This window comes from Mytilus edulis, chromosome 12 (assembly GCF_963676685.1).
Source record: "Mytilus edulis chromosome 12, xbMytEdul2.2, whole genome shotgun sequence".
In the NCBI taxonomy this organism is placed as follows: domain Eukaryota; kingdom Metazoa; phylum Mollusca; class Bivalvia; order Mytilida; family Mytilidae; genus Mytilus; species Mytilus edulis.
The window spans coordinates 4051792-4068289 of NC_092355.1; the positions used below are offsets into that span (position 1 = coordinate 4051792).

Genomic DNA, 16498 nt, shown 5'->3' on the forward strand with positions numbered 1-16498 from the left:
GATTTTTTGCCATTGGAGTTCAATATGTTTGTTATTTTAATTTCTGTACATTTCTCAGTATTGAAACATTGAGTTACGTCAAAAACAAAGAAACTAATATGTAGGTCTAAAAAAAAAAATTCCTCTGTCTAGCAGTATTAACATTGTACAGCCCTGTCTTGGTCTTACATTCTCTTATCACAAGTTTAACAGTATTGGACTAATTAAAATTCATGGCTTTTTTTTTTCGTCACTAGCTCCTCTGGCTTCCAGTACATTGTACGTAAATTGCATGGCTGTCTTTAATTGTTTTTTACACTTTAAGCTATGCTATCATGAATCGTTTTACTAGCTGTAACTAAACATTCTTGTTACCAATTTTGCTGTCTTCTACATTAACATGACAGGAAGGGGATCACGTTAACAGTTGAATGTTTATCTAATGATTTAAAAGACGTATTCAGCGTCATCGTCGACACCTGATATTTTTCTATCCTTATAAAAACTTTTATTTTACTAGTGTACTATCAACTATTCACATATTCTTTTAATCAGATGTACTGTCTTTTTGCATGGTATACTAATTTTAAACATATTGTACTTACCTGTTCTCGTTCTTTTAGTAGCTGTTCCAGTTCATTCAAATCGTTTTCAATTTTTGCATTTTCTGGAGAAAAAGAAACGAAATATGTAACTCATGTGAATTTTATATTTCATCTATCAACAATCGGCAGCATGTGTACAAAATAATGTCAAATCTACTAGAAAGTAATCTCCTTTTATAAAAACACCTCTTTAGGTGTCAAAACTCTCTTTGTTCCACTGTATTAATAGATATACATCAATTTATAAGGTCAACTTTTACGAGGTCGGTTTTCTGGTGGCCAACGAGAAACCTCTATACACAGTTTTCACTATATTTGATTAAAAATATAAAAACAACTACGTATTTGTTAGCTAGTCAATGGATTGTATTTTCAATAAATTGAGATCAAGCCGCCGGAACTGTGTAAGCAGAATTACAACACAACCGATTAAAAAGAAATATACAATTAATCTACTGTTGAGCGTAAACCCCAAAACAAACGGCCTACAAAGGTATATATTTTGCTGAATAAAGCAATAAATTTAGTTTAACGATATTTATCTACTTTTAAGTCATTGTAATTTCAGGACTTCAAATATTTCAGCTTTAAAATGAAAAAATAAGGAAGCAATGAACGTAGTTGTAAAATGTGATATATGCTTTTTTGTACTTCTTTCTTTGTTTAATATTTGTTTTGTTTTGTTTTAATTGAGATTGTGACACGGTGACAACTGCTGTACCCCTATTTTGAAAATGCTACCTGTTATGTCTATTTTGTCCATGAATCGTTGTAAATATAATAGAATTTGATGCGATTTGTCATAAAAGTGAGAGGTTTAGAGCTATAAACCAGGTGCAATCCACCATTTTCTACATTTGAAAATGCCTGTACCAAATCAGGAATATAACATTGTTTTCATTTGATGTTTTATCATTTGATTTTGCCATTTGATTATGAACTTTCCGTTTATAATTTTCCTCGGAGTTCAGTACTTTTGTAATTTTACTTTTTACTCTTATATGATGCAATTAGTGAAAATCGTTTTTTAACTAAAAATTTGGGCATCATAACTATTAAAAATACCATTTAATTAGTCATTTTTGAATATTAATTTTGAATCTTATTACTATTGTTACATGATGGAAGTGCTTACACAAAAATATTAAAAAAAAAAAAAATACATGTTGGACTACCAACATCATTGGTTTAATTGTTAAGGCATATTATACAATAAACAATAACAAATATTTGCATTATTTACAATGAGTTTTCCTTTGAAATTGGTCTCGATTTCTATCTCAGAAAATCGGAATATTACTGAGCTGAAAGACTTATTTACAAGTATCGTGTAAAAAACAGATGAAGTTCTAAATATTCAAACACATAGTGCAATTTAAAAAGATTAATCTGCATAGACAATGAGCAGAAATGCGGAATGCAAGCAGCCCTTTCATACTGACAACTATTATATTGACTATTATCAATTCGTTTTTAATTTGCAACTATAATACACAAAAGGTGATTTTTAAAGGTGGTTCCTTTTACTCATGATTACAACTGATCAACATACGAACCGGTATGTAAGCTGGTTAGTTCAGTCATATTTAAATGCTAGAATGAAAAGCAAGTTGATTCTTTCAAAATTGATAAATTTGGGAGACGCTCTATTCGATTTATACAGAGTTTTAAATAATTACTTTTAAAGGGATTGTTGGTACTATTTACAATATATCAGGTTTCAATCATTGTATTTTTAAATGATGTATTTGATATCCGGGTATAGCTTTCTGATTTTAATGGATTTAATTTCAAGTTTGTTTAAAGTAACATGTCAATAACAATAAGGAATAAACATGCTTGAAAAGGTTTAAGTAAAAATATAAAAGTATTAATTACAATGCCATGTAAAAACCGTTAACGTGAAAGCGTACGATTCAAGGAAGTTTTGGTTTCACTATTTAACTAAAATTTAATCGTTATTCAAACAAAATATTGCAAATGTATATCTAGGAATAAAAATAGAGTGTTTTATGCAAACATGTTCTGTTTAATATCGTTCTCATACAGAAATATTTTAATCCAAATAATTAACCTATTCCTTTGATGAATACTTGTCAGTTTCAAATAATTCAATGCACCAGTTTATATATTTTAGTTTAATTACTGTTGTCATTTGTCCTGCACTTTACTTTGTGCAAAATTAAAATAATGAAAATAATGGGCCTATATTTTTTTTAAGGTTACGCTTATGGACTGTTATATTTAATTTCGATTGCGCATTAAAAACTATTGGTGTATGATAAAAAGATAGGTTGCAAATCCAAATAAAATGTTATCAAACAAAAACATTTTATATAACTTTTATTTAAAAATAAGAAACACTCATGTTTTAAAAATGTTGACTTACAATGAAATATCATTCTTCCCTCAAATCTTGTATATTTCAATAAAAAAAATAGACCGATTGATATCTACTATTCAACAATTCGAGATGTCGAATGATACCACATCTTCCTTTAACACATCATGAGACATTCACAATTAGATTTTTGGTCTTTATGTCTATATTAATAGAACTGTCGTGATAAAGTTACGTTTTCTTTGCAAATATATAAGAATGATGTAAAAAGATGATTGTGTTAAATAGGACAAGATAAAGATAAAATCTTGTTTTTTTTGTAAATATAGAATAACTAAAAATAACAGAAAACTAATTGTTCTCTTGAACACGTGCACCTCTCTATCAATGTGATAAATCATCCAAACCGAAGTAGATTTCACGTGGTAGATTTGTATGATACAAAAAGGTATATGCCCTTATTGAAATTTAAAGAAACTACATGTACATAGAAATTGGAAATACAAAATAGATAAGATTTAATCTTTACGCACAATATGTTGAGTGCATAATCCTTTTTTTTTGATATTTTTTTCCACACAATGATACTAAGCAATTGCGTTAGTGCAATTCAATATTCTTGTATGGACGAAAATCGTCATTGTCATATACTTATTGTAATTATATGTGACTAATAGTTTTACAGTATTATATGATAGCATTTTATCAAAGAGTATACATTTTCCCATATGTGCTTAGTGGGCTAAAGTATTATCAACTGGTTCTGTTCGTTACGTTAGTTTAACCAGTATTTATTAAGCACAAATTTCAAGAATAAGATATTACAATGTTAAATGAAGTTACAATATGGAATTTCAAAACTAGTTCGGAAATTCTTATATAAATCCGTCTCCCAAAAAGGTGTAAAGTGTTGAGGCGAAAGCCTTTCATACTAAACATTTCCGCACGATCGCCGATTTTAAGATCTAATAATATAAAAAATAATTAGAAGCCTTCAATTATCTTTTGAAATTTGTGTGCTTCAACCACAATTCGGTCTGCAGAGAAGCACATTTAGTACCCATTAGAGTACAGACTGTCCGTTTTAAAATCAATTCACCTAACTAAACAAATAATTATCGAATAAAAAGTTGAAATAAAGGCAACAGAAGTATACCGCTGTTCCAAATTCATAAATCGATTGAGAAAAAAAAAATCCGGGTTACAAACTAAAACTGAGGAAACGCATCAAATATAAGAAGAGAACTACGACACAACAGAAACACAACATTAAAATGTAACACACATTTTAAAAAGCTTATCCACAAAATTAGCTGTGTTTCTACCAATCTACAAATAAGTTATGTATAATGAAACGATGTAACCAATCTGTATATTGAGCATTGTTAGTAGTATGGTTAGCGAAAGAAAACCCAACAGTTTAGATTGTATAAGAGCTGTAAGGATTGTGATACCAGATTGTGCAAATGATCTTAACAATGTGCAAGAATCCACATGATTTTGAACCGCTGTTTGAATATTAATCCTATTATTTCTGACTGCAACATTTTAGGTTACACAGAATAGTGGTAAAAAATATTTTGTCGAACATTATGGCGAACCGCCTTTATGTCGGTCTGTAATTCTTTTGTTATTGTAAAGTTTAGGTATCGAGTATATAGACTGGAGCATTTAATTTTCCATTTTTTATGTTAGCATCAAAAGGGAAGAATGACAGATTTGAGATTTTCGAAATGATCATCCATACAAACAAAAGATAATTCATTAGAATCATTATGGGGAATTTTGCTATAGGTATAGGGGAAGGGTTGAGATTTCATAAACATGTTTAACCCCGCCGCAATTTTACGCCTGTCGCAAGTCAGGAGCCTCTGGCCTTTGTTAGTCTTGTATGATTTTAAATTTTAGTTTCTTGTGTATAATTCGGAGTTTAGTATGACGTCTATTATCACTGTACTAGTATACATATGTTTAGGGGCCAGCTGAAGTACATCTACGGGTGCGGGAATTCTCGCTACATTGAAGACCCATTGGTGGCCTTCGGCTGTTGTCTGCTCTATGGTCAGGCTGTTGTCGCTTTGACACATTCCCCATTTATTTCTCAATATACAAAAGTTGATCCATTTGATTAACCCGAACGGTCAGTATAAAAAGAGAATCCTTTAGAATTCTATAGATGCATAATAACAAAATAATAATCCATAAGAATGATGCAAATAGTTATAACCAAATGATTATTAAGGTAAAGTATAAATGTTCTACTTACCGAAATACTTTGCTGGAATTTTATGCGATTTGATCAAATAAATATTCCAAAGTACAAACACAACACATGGCACAATTTTCATGTTGAATAAAAACTTTCAACTGAATTTTTGTTTGTGTTTTTCTGTTACATCATTCTCCTTAAAACTCAATTCTGAATGTAGATTAGTGTCTAAAAGTCCTGTTTATATATGCGAATAAATGTACTTAGAATGATCTCGTTGCAAAAAAAAGAAATGACGTGGTAAATTTAAATACATAATTATACATGTTACATGAATTGTATTGTAATTGTATTATGTTTCATAATAGTGTGTCGAAGTAAGGTAGAAGATATCTTTAAATAAAACTTGGTCTCCTCATTTTACTTTTCTGTGTCAGTAGTTTGGAACGTATATTTTCATTATTTTTTTCATCCTAGTATATTTATGTTGATTGTGATTACATATATTCATTTTTTATCGACTCTCAGGATGCCTAATCACTAAACAAAAGATAATCAATTGGAATGGTGACGAAACGAAACGTTATACATGTTAAACGAAGAGTTCTTCCATTTGAATTGCGCAGTCGCCTAATTCCAAAAAGATAATCGGGTACCACGCGTGGATCTGTTTACTCTTCCAGAGCACCTAGGAATGCCCCAAGTTTTCGGTGGGATTCGTGTAACTCAATCTTTGGTTCCCTATATTGTGATGTGTTATGGTGTTTGTCTGTTTTTCTGTTGGTATGTTTCTATTTTTGTCGCCATAGCGATGTCATTTTATTTTGAACTTATGACCTTGACTGTCCTTTTGGTGTCTTTCGCATCTCTTTTGAAAACACATAAAGAAGAAACAAAAAAACCAAGTTTCACACAAAATGATATTTTACATGGTTAACATTCACTAAGAATTATAGCACAATTTTAATGCGTAACAACTTTATTAACATGGTTCAAACATCTTAAGATTATTATGCACAATCTTAATGTTTTAGACATTATTCGACACACAAAAGGATTTACTGTATTAAAACATAATTATAGTTTTATTGTGACATTTAAAATATTCACACATACAGAACTGCAAATCCAACTACACCAAAATGGTGAGTTACACGTCGATTTCAGTCGAGAATGTTTTTTTTTCTCTCTCTGAATTCATACAGAAAATCATAAAAGGTGAGAAGATTAAAATCATGTACCGGAAAGCACACAATACTCCTAAATAATTTAAACATTTCATTTTCGTTAAATAAGTAGTATATATTACATTTTATGTAATCTAGTTTATTAAGTTACCTCACAGATTTGTAATTTGAATATCGCGTGAGAAAAATGTAAGGCGACAACCCGTGATATTATCATGAAGGTTATAGTTAATTTACCAAATAACTAATAAGTGTGTATTTCAAATCAACTTCACCTCTGGATACATTTTAATTTCAAACTAGATTAAATAAAATGTGTTTCCTTATTCTTATTTCCTTTATCGTTAATTTGCTACAATTAAAGTCTTTATATATAATTTGCTACAATTAAAGTCCTTATATATAATTTGCAACTCAGTAAAATATAAACATTTATTTTGAATATCATTCATTCATATGTTTCTGATTATCAGATAAAAACTCAAGGTCGAACATTAACTTTTATTTCGGCATCAAAAAGCTACACAATATTGGATTTAAAAACATGGATTTTCAATAGACAATGTGTGACATTAAATTCAAATTACACACATAAAACAAAGTATGGAGAGTGGAGTATGGCATCAGAATAATTGACAAATGAACTAGCTGGGCTTTGCTTAGTGTTTGAGGCCGGACGTTGACATTAAGTTGTTTATCTCTTTGCCATGTGATCTCTCAAAAGCAACATGCCATATCTTTTATATATATATAATTATATATATAGAGTCTATAAGAATATACCAACCAGTAACCTGAATAGGTATTGGATCATCAAAATTGACAATACTACACAAACATGAAAAATTATATGATTCTAAAAGAATACCTATAAATAGATGGAAATCAGAACACTAAAAAGTGTTGAATAACATCTCACAAAGATGGAAAAACTGAACAGATGATATAAATTATACAATAATTACAAATATTTCGGCTCATCAAATGGCCTTCCACAGTGTTTTTAACAATACTGATACATAATGTATAAGGTGTAAAAATAGATCAGTTATAATAAAGGTAAGTTTTGGTCGATTGATTTTAATCCAAAATCCTGAATATCATAATACAAACATTAGACTGTAAATATAAAAACAATTCGAATGTTTCTCGATTGCTGTCCAATATATATATATATATATATATATATATATATATATATATATATATATATATATATATATATATATATATATATATATGTATAATGTATAATGTATAAGTTTATGGACATTTGTTTATTGTACACAAAATTACACTCTTGTGAAGAATTGTCTCAATGGCAATCATACCTCATCTTCTTTATATGTATTAATGTATGGAGATTTTTAAAACAAGGTGACTCCAGTTCTAGTTGCTTTTGGAGTTAATGCACTTCATACATGTTTTGTTTGTTACTTTAATCTTGGTTTTTTTCTGAATTGATTTATAAGATTTTAAAACCGTTAAATTTAGTTTCGTACAGTGACCTATAGTTGTTAATATCTGTGTCATTTGGTCTCTTGTTGAGATTTGTCTTATTGAAAATCACACCACATCTTCTTTTTTTTTTTATATTTCATCACATCATAATTTTGGACTTAAGGAAAACACTGCATGATCATGTCAGGTTTCGTTTTTAGCTCACCTGGCCCATAGGGCAAAGTGAGCTTTTCCCATCACTTTGCGTCCGACGTCCGGCGTCCGTCGTCCGTCGTCGTCCGTCGTCGTTAACCTTTACAAAAATCTTCTCCTCTGACACTACTGGGCCAAATTCAACCAAACTTGGCCACAATCATCATTGGGGTATCTAGTTTAAAAAATGTGTCCCGTGACCCGGCCATCCAACCAAGATAGCCGTCATGGCAAAAAATAGAACATAGGGGTAAAATGCAGTTTTTGGCTTATAACTCAAAAACCAAAGCATTTAGAGCAAATCTGACTGAGTAAAATTGTTTATCAGGTCAAAATCTATCTGCCCTGAAATTTTCAGATGAATCGGACAACCCGTTGTTGGGTTGCTGCTCCTGAATTGGTAATTTTAAGGAAATTTTATTGTTTTTGGTTATTATCTTGAATATTATTGTAGATAGAGATAAACTGTAAACAGCAATAATGTTCAGCAAAGTAAGATTTACAAATAAGTCAACATGACTGAAATGGTCAGTTGACCCTTTTAGGAGTTATTGCCCTTTATAACCAATTTTTAACCATTTTTCGTAAATCTTAGTAATCTTTTACAAAAATCTTCTCCTCTGAAACTACTGGGACAAATTAATCCAAACTTGGCCACAATCATTTTTGGGGTATCTAGTTTAAAAAATGTGTCCGATGACCCGGCCATATAAGCAAGATGGCAGCCATGGCTAAAAATTGAACATAGGGGTAAAATGCGGTTTTTGGCTTATTACTCAAAACCAAAGCCTTTAGAGAAAATCTGTCAGGGTAAAATAATCGTAATTCCCTAATTATTATATTGACAATGAAATGAAAAGTTTTTGCTGATCACTGCTGACAGTTGAATTTATTCAATAAATATCAAATTAGTTAATGACAGTCATTATCAAATGTAGATTAAACTACTCACTCCTTTACAAAGTAAACAATTTTAAAGACTGAGATTTACATTAGGTCAGTTGTTTTCTTAAATTTTCATCGCTAGTTTTCTGAAAGTAGAATTTCTGGAGGTGCATTATCTAAAATAGAGAAAAAGCGCAAGGCATTCCGAACGGGAAAGCCTGGGATCTGGTCTATAGTATAGGGTGCCAGACTAATATTAAAGTGGTGTGACTCCGAACCAAATATGGGCAACCAGTCTAGTTATGTTACTTGTACTGCTTACGTACTAAATTATAATCCGGGTATCTTTGATAACTATTTACACCACTGAGTCGATGCCACTGCTGGTGGCCGTTTCGTCCCAGAGGGTATCACCAGCCCAGTAGTCAACATTTCGGTGTTGACATGAATATCAATAATGTAGTCATTTTAAAAAAATTCCTGTTTACAAAACTTTGAATTTTTCGAAAAACTAAGGATTAACTTATCCCAGACATAGATTACCTTACATGTAGATGTATTTGGCATAACTTTTTGGAATTTTGGATCCATAATGCTCTTCAACTTTGTGTTTGATTGGCTTTATAAATAATTTGATATGAGCGTCACTGATGAGTCTTATGTAGACGAAACCCGCGTCTGCGTACTAAATTATAATCCTGGTATATTTGATACATATTTACACCACTGGGTCGATGCCACTACTGGTGGACGTTTCGTTCCCGAGGGTATCACCAGCCCAGTAGTCAACATTTCGGTGTTGACATGAATATCAATAATGTAGTCATTTTTATAAATTTCCTGTTTAACAAACTTTGAATTTTTCGAAAAACTAAGGATTAATTTATCCCAGGCATAGATTACCTTAGCTGTATTAGGTACAACTTTTTGGAATTTTGGATATCCAATGCTCTTCAACTTTGTGTTTGATTGGCTTTATAAATAATTTGATATGAGCGTCACTGATGAGTCTTATGTAGACGAAACCCGCGTCTGGCGTACTAAATTGTAATCCTGGTATCTTTGATAACTATTTACACCACTGGGTCGATGCCACTGCTGGTGGACGTTTCGTCCCAGAGGGTATCATCAGCCCAGTAGTCAACATTTCGGTGTTGACATGAATATCAATAATGTAGTAATTTTTATAAATTTTCTGTTTACAAAACTTTGAATTTTTCGAAAAACTGAGGATTAATTTATCCCATGCATAGATTACCTTAACTGTATTTGAACAACTTTTGGGAAATTTGGATCTTTAATGCTCTTCAACGTTGTACTTGTATATCTTTATAAATATCTTGATATGAGCGTCACTGATGAGTCTTATGTAGACGAGACAAGTGTCTGGTGTACTAAATTAAATCCTGGGATATTTGATAACTATTTACACCATTGAGTCGATGCCACTGTTGGTGGACTTTTCGTCCCTGAGGGTATCACCAGCCCAGTAGTCAACATTTCGGTGTTGACATGAATATCAATAATGTAGTCATTTTTATAAATTTCCTGTTTACAAAACCTTGAATTTTTCGAAAAACTGAGGATTAATTTATCCCAGACATAGATTACCTTACATGTAGATGTATTTGGCATAACTTTTTGGAATTTTGGATCCATAATGCTCTTCAACTTTGTGTTTGATTGGCTTTATAAATAATTTGATATGAGCGTCACTGATGAGTCTTATGTAGACGAAACCCGCGTCTGCGTACTAAATTATAATCCTGGTATATTTGATACATATTTACACCACTGGGTCGATGCCACTACTGGTGGACGTTTCGTTCCCGAGGGTATCACCAGCCCAGTAGTCAACATTTCGGTGTTGACATGAATATCAATAATGTAGTCATTTTTATAAATTTCCTGTTTAACAAACTTTGAATTTTTCGAAAAACTAAGGATTAATTTATCCCAGGCATAGATTACCTTAGCTGTATTAGGTACAACTTTTTGGAATTTTGGATATCCAATGCTCTTCAACTTTGTGTTTGATTGGCTTTATAAATAATTTGATATGAGCGTCACTGATGAGTCTTATGTAGACGAAACCCGCGTCTGGCGTACTAAATTGTAATCCTGGTATCTTTGATAACTATTTACACCACTGGGTCGATGCCACTGCTGGTGGACGTTTCGTCCCAGAGGGTATCATCAGCCCAGTAGTCAACATTTCGGTGTTGACATGAATATCAATAATGTAGTAATTTTTATAAATTTTCTGTTTACAAAACTTTGAATTTTTCGAAAAACTGAGGATTAATTTATCCCATGCATAGATTACCTTAACTGTATTTGAACAACTTTTGGGAAATTTGGATCTTTAATGCTCTTCAACGTTGTACTTGTATATCTTTATAAATATCTTGATATGAGCGTCACTGATGAGTCTTATGTAGACGAGACAAGTGTCTGGTGTACTAAATTAAATCCTGGGATATTTGATAACTATTTACACCATTGAGTCGATGCCACTGTTGGTGGACTTTTCGTCCCTGAGGGTATCACCAGCCCAGTAGTCAACATTTCGGTGTTGACATGAATATCAATAATGTAGTAATTTTTATAAATTTCCTGTTTACAAAACCTTGAATTTTTCGAAAAACTAAGGATTAATTTATCCCAGGCATAGATTACCTTAGCTGTATTAGGTACAACTTTTTGGAATTTTGGATATCCAATGTTCTTTAACTTTGTACTTGTTTAGCTTTATAAATATTTTGATATAAGCGTCACTGATGAGTCTTATGTAGACGAAATGCGCGTCTGGCGTACTAAATTATAATCCTGATATATTTGGTAACTATTTACACCATTGGGTCGATGCCACTGTTGGTGGACGTTTCGTCCCCGAGGGTATCAGCAGCCCAGTAGTCAACATTTCGGTGTTGACATGCATATCAATAATGTAGTCATTTTTATAAATTTCCTGTTTACAAAACTTTGAATTTTTCGAAAAACTAAAGAGTAATTTATCCCAGGCATAGATTACCTTACCTTAGCTGTATTTGGTACAACTTTTTGGAATTTTGGATATCCAATGCTCTTTAACTTTGTACTTGTTTAGCTTTATAAATATTTTAATATAAGCGTCACTGATGAGTCTTATGTAGACGAAATGCGCGTCTGGCGTACTAAATTATAATCCTGGTATCTTTGATAACTATTTACACCACTGGGTCGATGCCACTGCTGGTGGACGTTTCGTCCCCGATGGTATCCTCAGCCCAGTAGTCAACATTTCGGTGTTGACATGAATATCAATAATGTAGTCATTTTTATAAATTGCCTGTTTACAAAACTTTGAATTTTTCGAAAAACTAAAGATTAATTTATCCCAGGCATAGATTACCTTAGCTGTATTTGATACAACGTTTTGGAATTTTGGATATCCAATGCTCTTTAACCTTGTACTTGTTTAGCTTGATAAATATTTTGATATAAGCGTCACTGATGAGTCTTATGCAGACGAAATGCGCGTCTGGCGTACTAAATTATAATCCTGATATATTTGGTAACTATTTACACCACTGAGTCGATGCCACTGCTGGTTGACGTTTCGTCCCCGAGGTTAACATCAGCCCAGTAGTCAACATTTCGGTGTTGACATGCATATCAGTAATGTAGTAATTTTTATAAATTTCCTGTTTAACAAACTTTGATTTTTTCGAATAACTAAGGATTAATTTATCCCATGCATAGATTACCTTAGCTGTATTTGAACAACTTTTGGGAATTTTGGATCCTCAATGCTCTTCATCTTTGTACTTGTTTATCTTTAAAAAAATATTGATATGAGCGTCACTGATGAGTCTTATGTAGACGAGACACGCGTCTTGCGTACTAAATTAAATCCTGGGATATTTGATAACTATTTACACCATTGGTTTGATGCCACTGCTGGTGGACGTTTCGTCCCAGAGGGTATCACCAGCCCAGTAGTCCACATTTCGGTGCTGACATGCATATCAATAATGTAAATTTCATAAATTTCCTGTTTACAAAACTTTGCATTTTTCGAAAAACTAAGGAGTAATTTATCCCAGGCATAGATTACCTTACATGTAGCTGTATTTGGCATAACTTTTTGGAATTTGGGATCCATAATGCTCTTCAACTTTGTGTTTGATTGGCTTTATAAATATTTTGATATGAGCGTCACTGATGAGTCTTATGTAGACGATACGTGCGTCTGGCATACTAAATTATAATCCTGGTATCTTTGATAACTATTTACATCACTGGGTGATGCCACTGCTGGTCGACATTTCGTCCCCGAGGGTATCACCAGCCCAGTAGTCAACATTTCGGTGATGACATTAATATCAATAATGTAGTCATTTTTATAAATTTCCTGTTTACAAAACTTTGAATTTTTCGAAAAACTAAGGATTACTTTATCCCAGGCATAGATAACCTTAGCTGTATTTGGTAGATCTTTTTTAAATTGGATTCACAATGCTCTTCAACTTTGTATTTGATTGGCTTTATAAATAATTCGATATGAGCGTCACTGAAGAGTCTTATGTAGACGAAACGCGCAACGGGCGTACTGAATTATAATCCTGGTATCTTTGATACCTGTTTACACCACTTGATCGATGTCGCTGCTGCTGGACATTTCGTCCCCGAGGGTATCACCAGCCCAGTAGTCAACACTTCGGTGTTGACATGCATATGAATAATGTAGTCATTTTTATAAATTTCCTGTTTACAAAACTTTGAATTCTTTGAAAAACTAAGGATTAATTTATCCCAGGCAAAGATTACCTTAGCTGTAGTCAACATTTCAGTGTTGATATGAATATCACTAATGTAGTCATTTTTATAAATTTTCTGTTTACAAAACTTTGAATTGTTCGAAAAACTAAGGACTAATTAATCCCAGACATATATTACGTTAGCTGTATTGGGCACAACTTTTTGGAATTTTGGATCTTCAATTCTTTTCAACTTTGTACTTGTTTAGCTTGATAAATAATTTGATATGAGCGTCAGAGATGAGTCTTGTGTAGACGAAATGCGCGTCTGGCGTACTAAATTATAATCCTGGTATATCTGATACATATTTACACCACTGGATCGATGCCACTTCTAGTGGAAGTTTCGTAACCGAGGTAATCACCAGCCCAGCAGTCAACATTTCGGTGTTGACATGAATATCAATAATGTAGTCATTTTTATAAATTTCCTGTTTACAAAACTTTGAATTTTTCGAAAAAAACTAAGTATTAATTAATTCCAGGCATAGATTACATTAGCTGTATTTTGCACAACTTTTTGGAATTTTAGATCCTCAATGCTCTTCAACTCTGTACTTGTTTGACTTTATAAATAATTTGATATGAGCGTCCCTGATGAGTCTTATGTAGAAGAAACGCGAGTCTGGCGTACTAAATTATAATCGTGGTATCTTTGATAACTAATTAACACGAATTTTGAAATCTCTAGCAAAAAAGGTTATATTTAAGTTTAATTGAAGTCTGGAGCTGGCATGTCAGTTAACTGCTAGTAGTCTGTTGTTATTTATGTATTATTGTCATTTTGTTTATTTTCTTTGGTTACATCTTCTGACATCAGACTCGGACTTCTCTTGAACTGAATTTTAATGTGCGTATTGTTATGCGTTTATTTTTCTACATTGGTTAGAGGTATAGGGGGAGGGTTGAGATCTCACAAACATGTTTAACCCCGCCGCATTTTTGCGCCTGTCCCAAGTCAGGAGCCTCTGGCCTTTGTTAGTCTTGTATTATTTTAATTTTAGTTTCTTGTGTACAATTTGGAAATTAGTATGGCGTTCATTATCACTGGACTAGTATATATTTGTTTAGGGGCCAGCTGAGGGACGCCTCCGGGTGCGGGAATTTCTCGCTACATTGAAGACCTGTTGGTGACCCTCTGCTGTTGTTTTTTATTTGGTCGGGTTGTTGTCTCTTTGACACATTCCCCATTTCCATTCTCAATTTTATAATAATAGTTTTTTTTATAATTACAATAAAAACAACAAAATAATAGAAAAAGGAAAAGAAAAACAACTGTTACCAATGTAGTCTGCGTTCTGTACGTCTGGAAAAAAAGGGAAATGGACCAGTTTGTACCTTTCAGTTCTATCATGTAAGACCAAAAAACGCCATTGATCATATAATTGTTAGCATGGAAAATCTCACCAAATGTTCAAAAATCCAGGTCCCTGATGAACATTATGTTTAACGTTTCAGACCATAAGCCCATTAGATGTTTGTTTGCCCTATCGGAAAATACAAACTGTAATTCAGTGGTTGTTGTTTGTTTATGTGTTTCATATTTGTTTTTCGGTCATTTGTTTTAACATAAATAAGGCCGTTAGTTTTCTCGTTTGAATTGTTTTACATTGTCTTATCGGGGCCTTTTAAAGCTGACTATGCGGTATGGACTTTGCTCATGGTTAAAGGCCGTATGGTGACCTATAGTTGTTAATGTCTGTGTCATTTTGTGTTTTGTGGATAGTTGTCTCATTGGCAATCATACAACATCTTCTTTATATATATATATATATATATATATATATCTAAAGACGACGATCTTACTGATCAAAGGCGTATATCATGGACCAAAGCTGTACAGAACGGTGCTATTGCCGACTATTCCTTTGCCGTGTCACCATTCTTATTGGACATTAAAACACCAACTGCTACTCCGGCTATTATTGAACAATACTACAGCGAAATAGTTGATGGTATTTTGAGAGCCAATATGGAAACTCTTGCCAGTAAACAGTACGTAACACATTTGAAACCGTATTGGTCAAAGACTGTGAAAGAATATCATACAATTATGAGATTAAAACGTCGAACATGGATTGAGAATGACAAATTTCATGTGATAACACAAGCGTTAAATTGAATTTTAGAAAACAGCTTGAGCTAGCATATGAAAACTACATTAGTGAAATAAATCGCAAAATCGAAGAATCTGTCGACTGTGATCAACGTTTTGTATGGTCTGTGATAAAAGTGGACGGAAAAGTGTATCGCATTGTCGACAATTAAATATTAGCGGTATTCCAGTTATTTCTTCAGACGAAATACGTGACGGTTGGGTAAATAAAGGCAACAGTAGTATACCGCTGTTCAAAACTCATAAATCCAGGGACAAAAAACAAAATCGAGGTAACAAACTAAAACCGAGGGAAACGCATTAAATATAAGAGGAGAACAACGACATAACACCGAAACGTAACACACACAGAAACGGACCAAGCATCAGACAAAACACAACGAGAATAACTCATTTCCAATCTGTGTTCAGTTTCGATAGCAACATGATCAACCCTGTGAATGAAAAAGCTGCCGATAATACTACCAACGACTTGTTAGAAACTGTCCGTACAAACACAAACGAAAATATCGACGAATGTACTTTCGACGAACTATATAAACTTTGTGACAATTTGCCACAAATCTCAAGGGTTAGATGGAATCTGTTACAACCATTTGAAATACGGCGGAAAGGTACGTCAGCGTCATCTTTGTAGTTTGTTTAATCTTGTATTGGAAACATGCTACTAACTGAAATGCTGGAAATACAGTTGTATCATACCTCTATTCAAAGGTGGAAA

At 32.6% G+C, this 16498-nt stretch overlaps 1 protein-coding gene across 3 annotated transcripts in view; it reads right to left on the reverse strand.

Moving 5' to 3' along the window:
* Positions 1-5378, reverse strand: part of LOC139499494 (MAM and LDL-receptor class A domain-containing protein 1-like) — a 56819-nt gene extending 51441 nt beyond the window's left edge. For 2 of the 3 annotated variants that reach the window (XM_071288196.1, XM_071288194.1), the window contains exons 1-2: positions 5192-5378; positions 585-646 (exon numbers count right to left, since the gene is read on the reverse strand). In XM_071288196.1, the coding sequence (XP_071144297.1) occupies positions 585-646; positions 5192-5273 (144 nt within the window). In that variant the 5' untranslated portion in view covers positions 5274-5378. The remainder of the gene's footprint in view (positions 1-584; positions 647-5191) is intronic. The other variant, XM_071288195.1, reaches the window with a different exon arrangement.
* Between the last annotated feature and the right edge of the window lie 11120 nt (positions 5379-16498).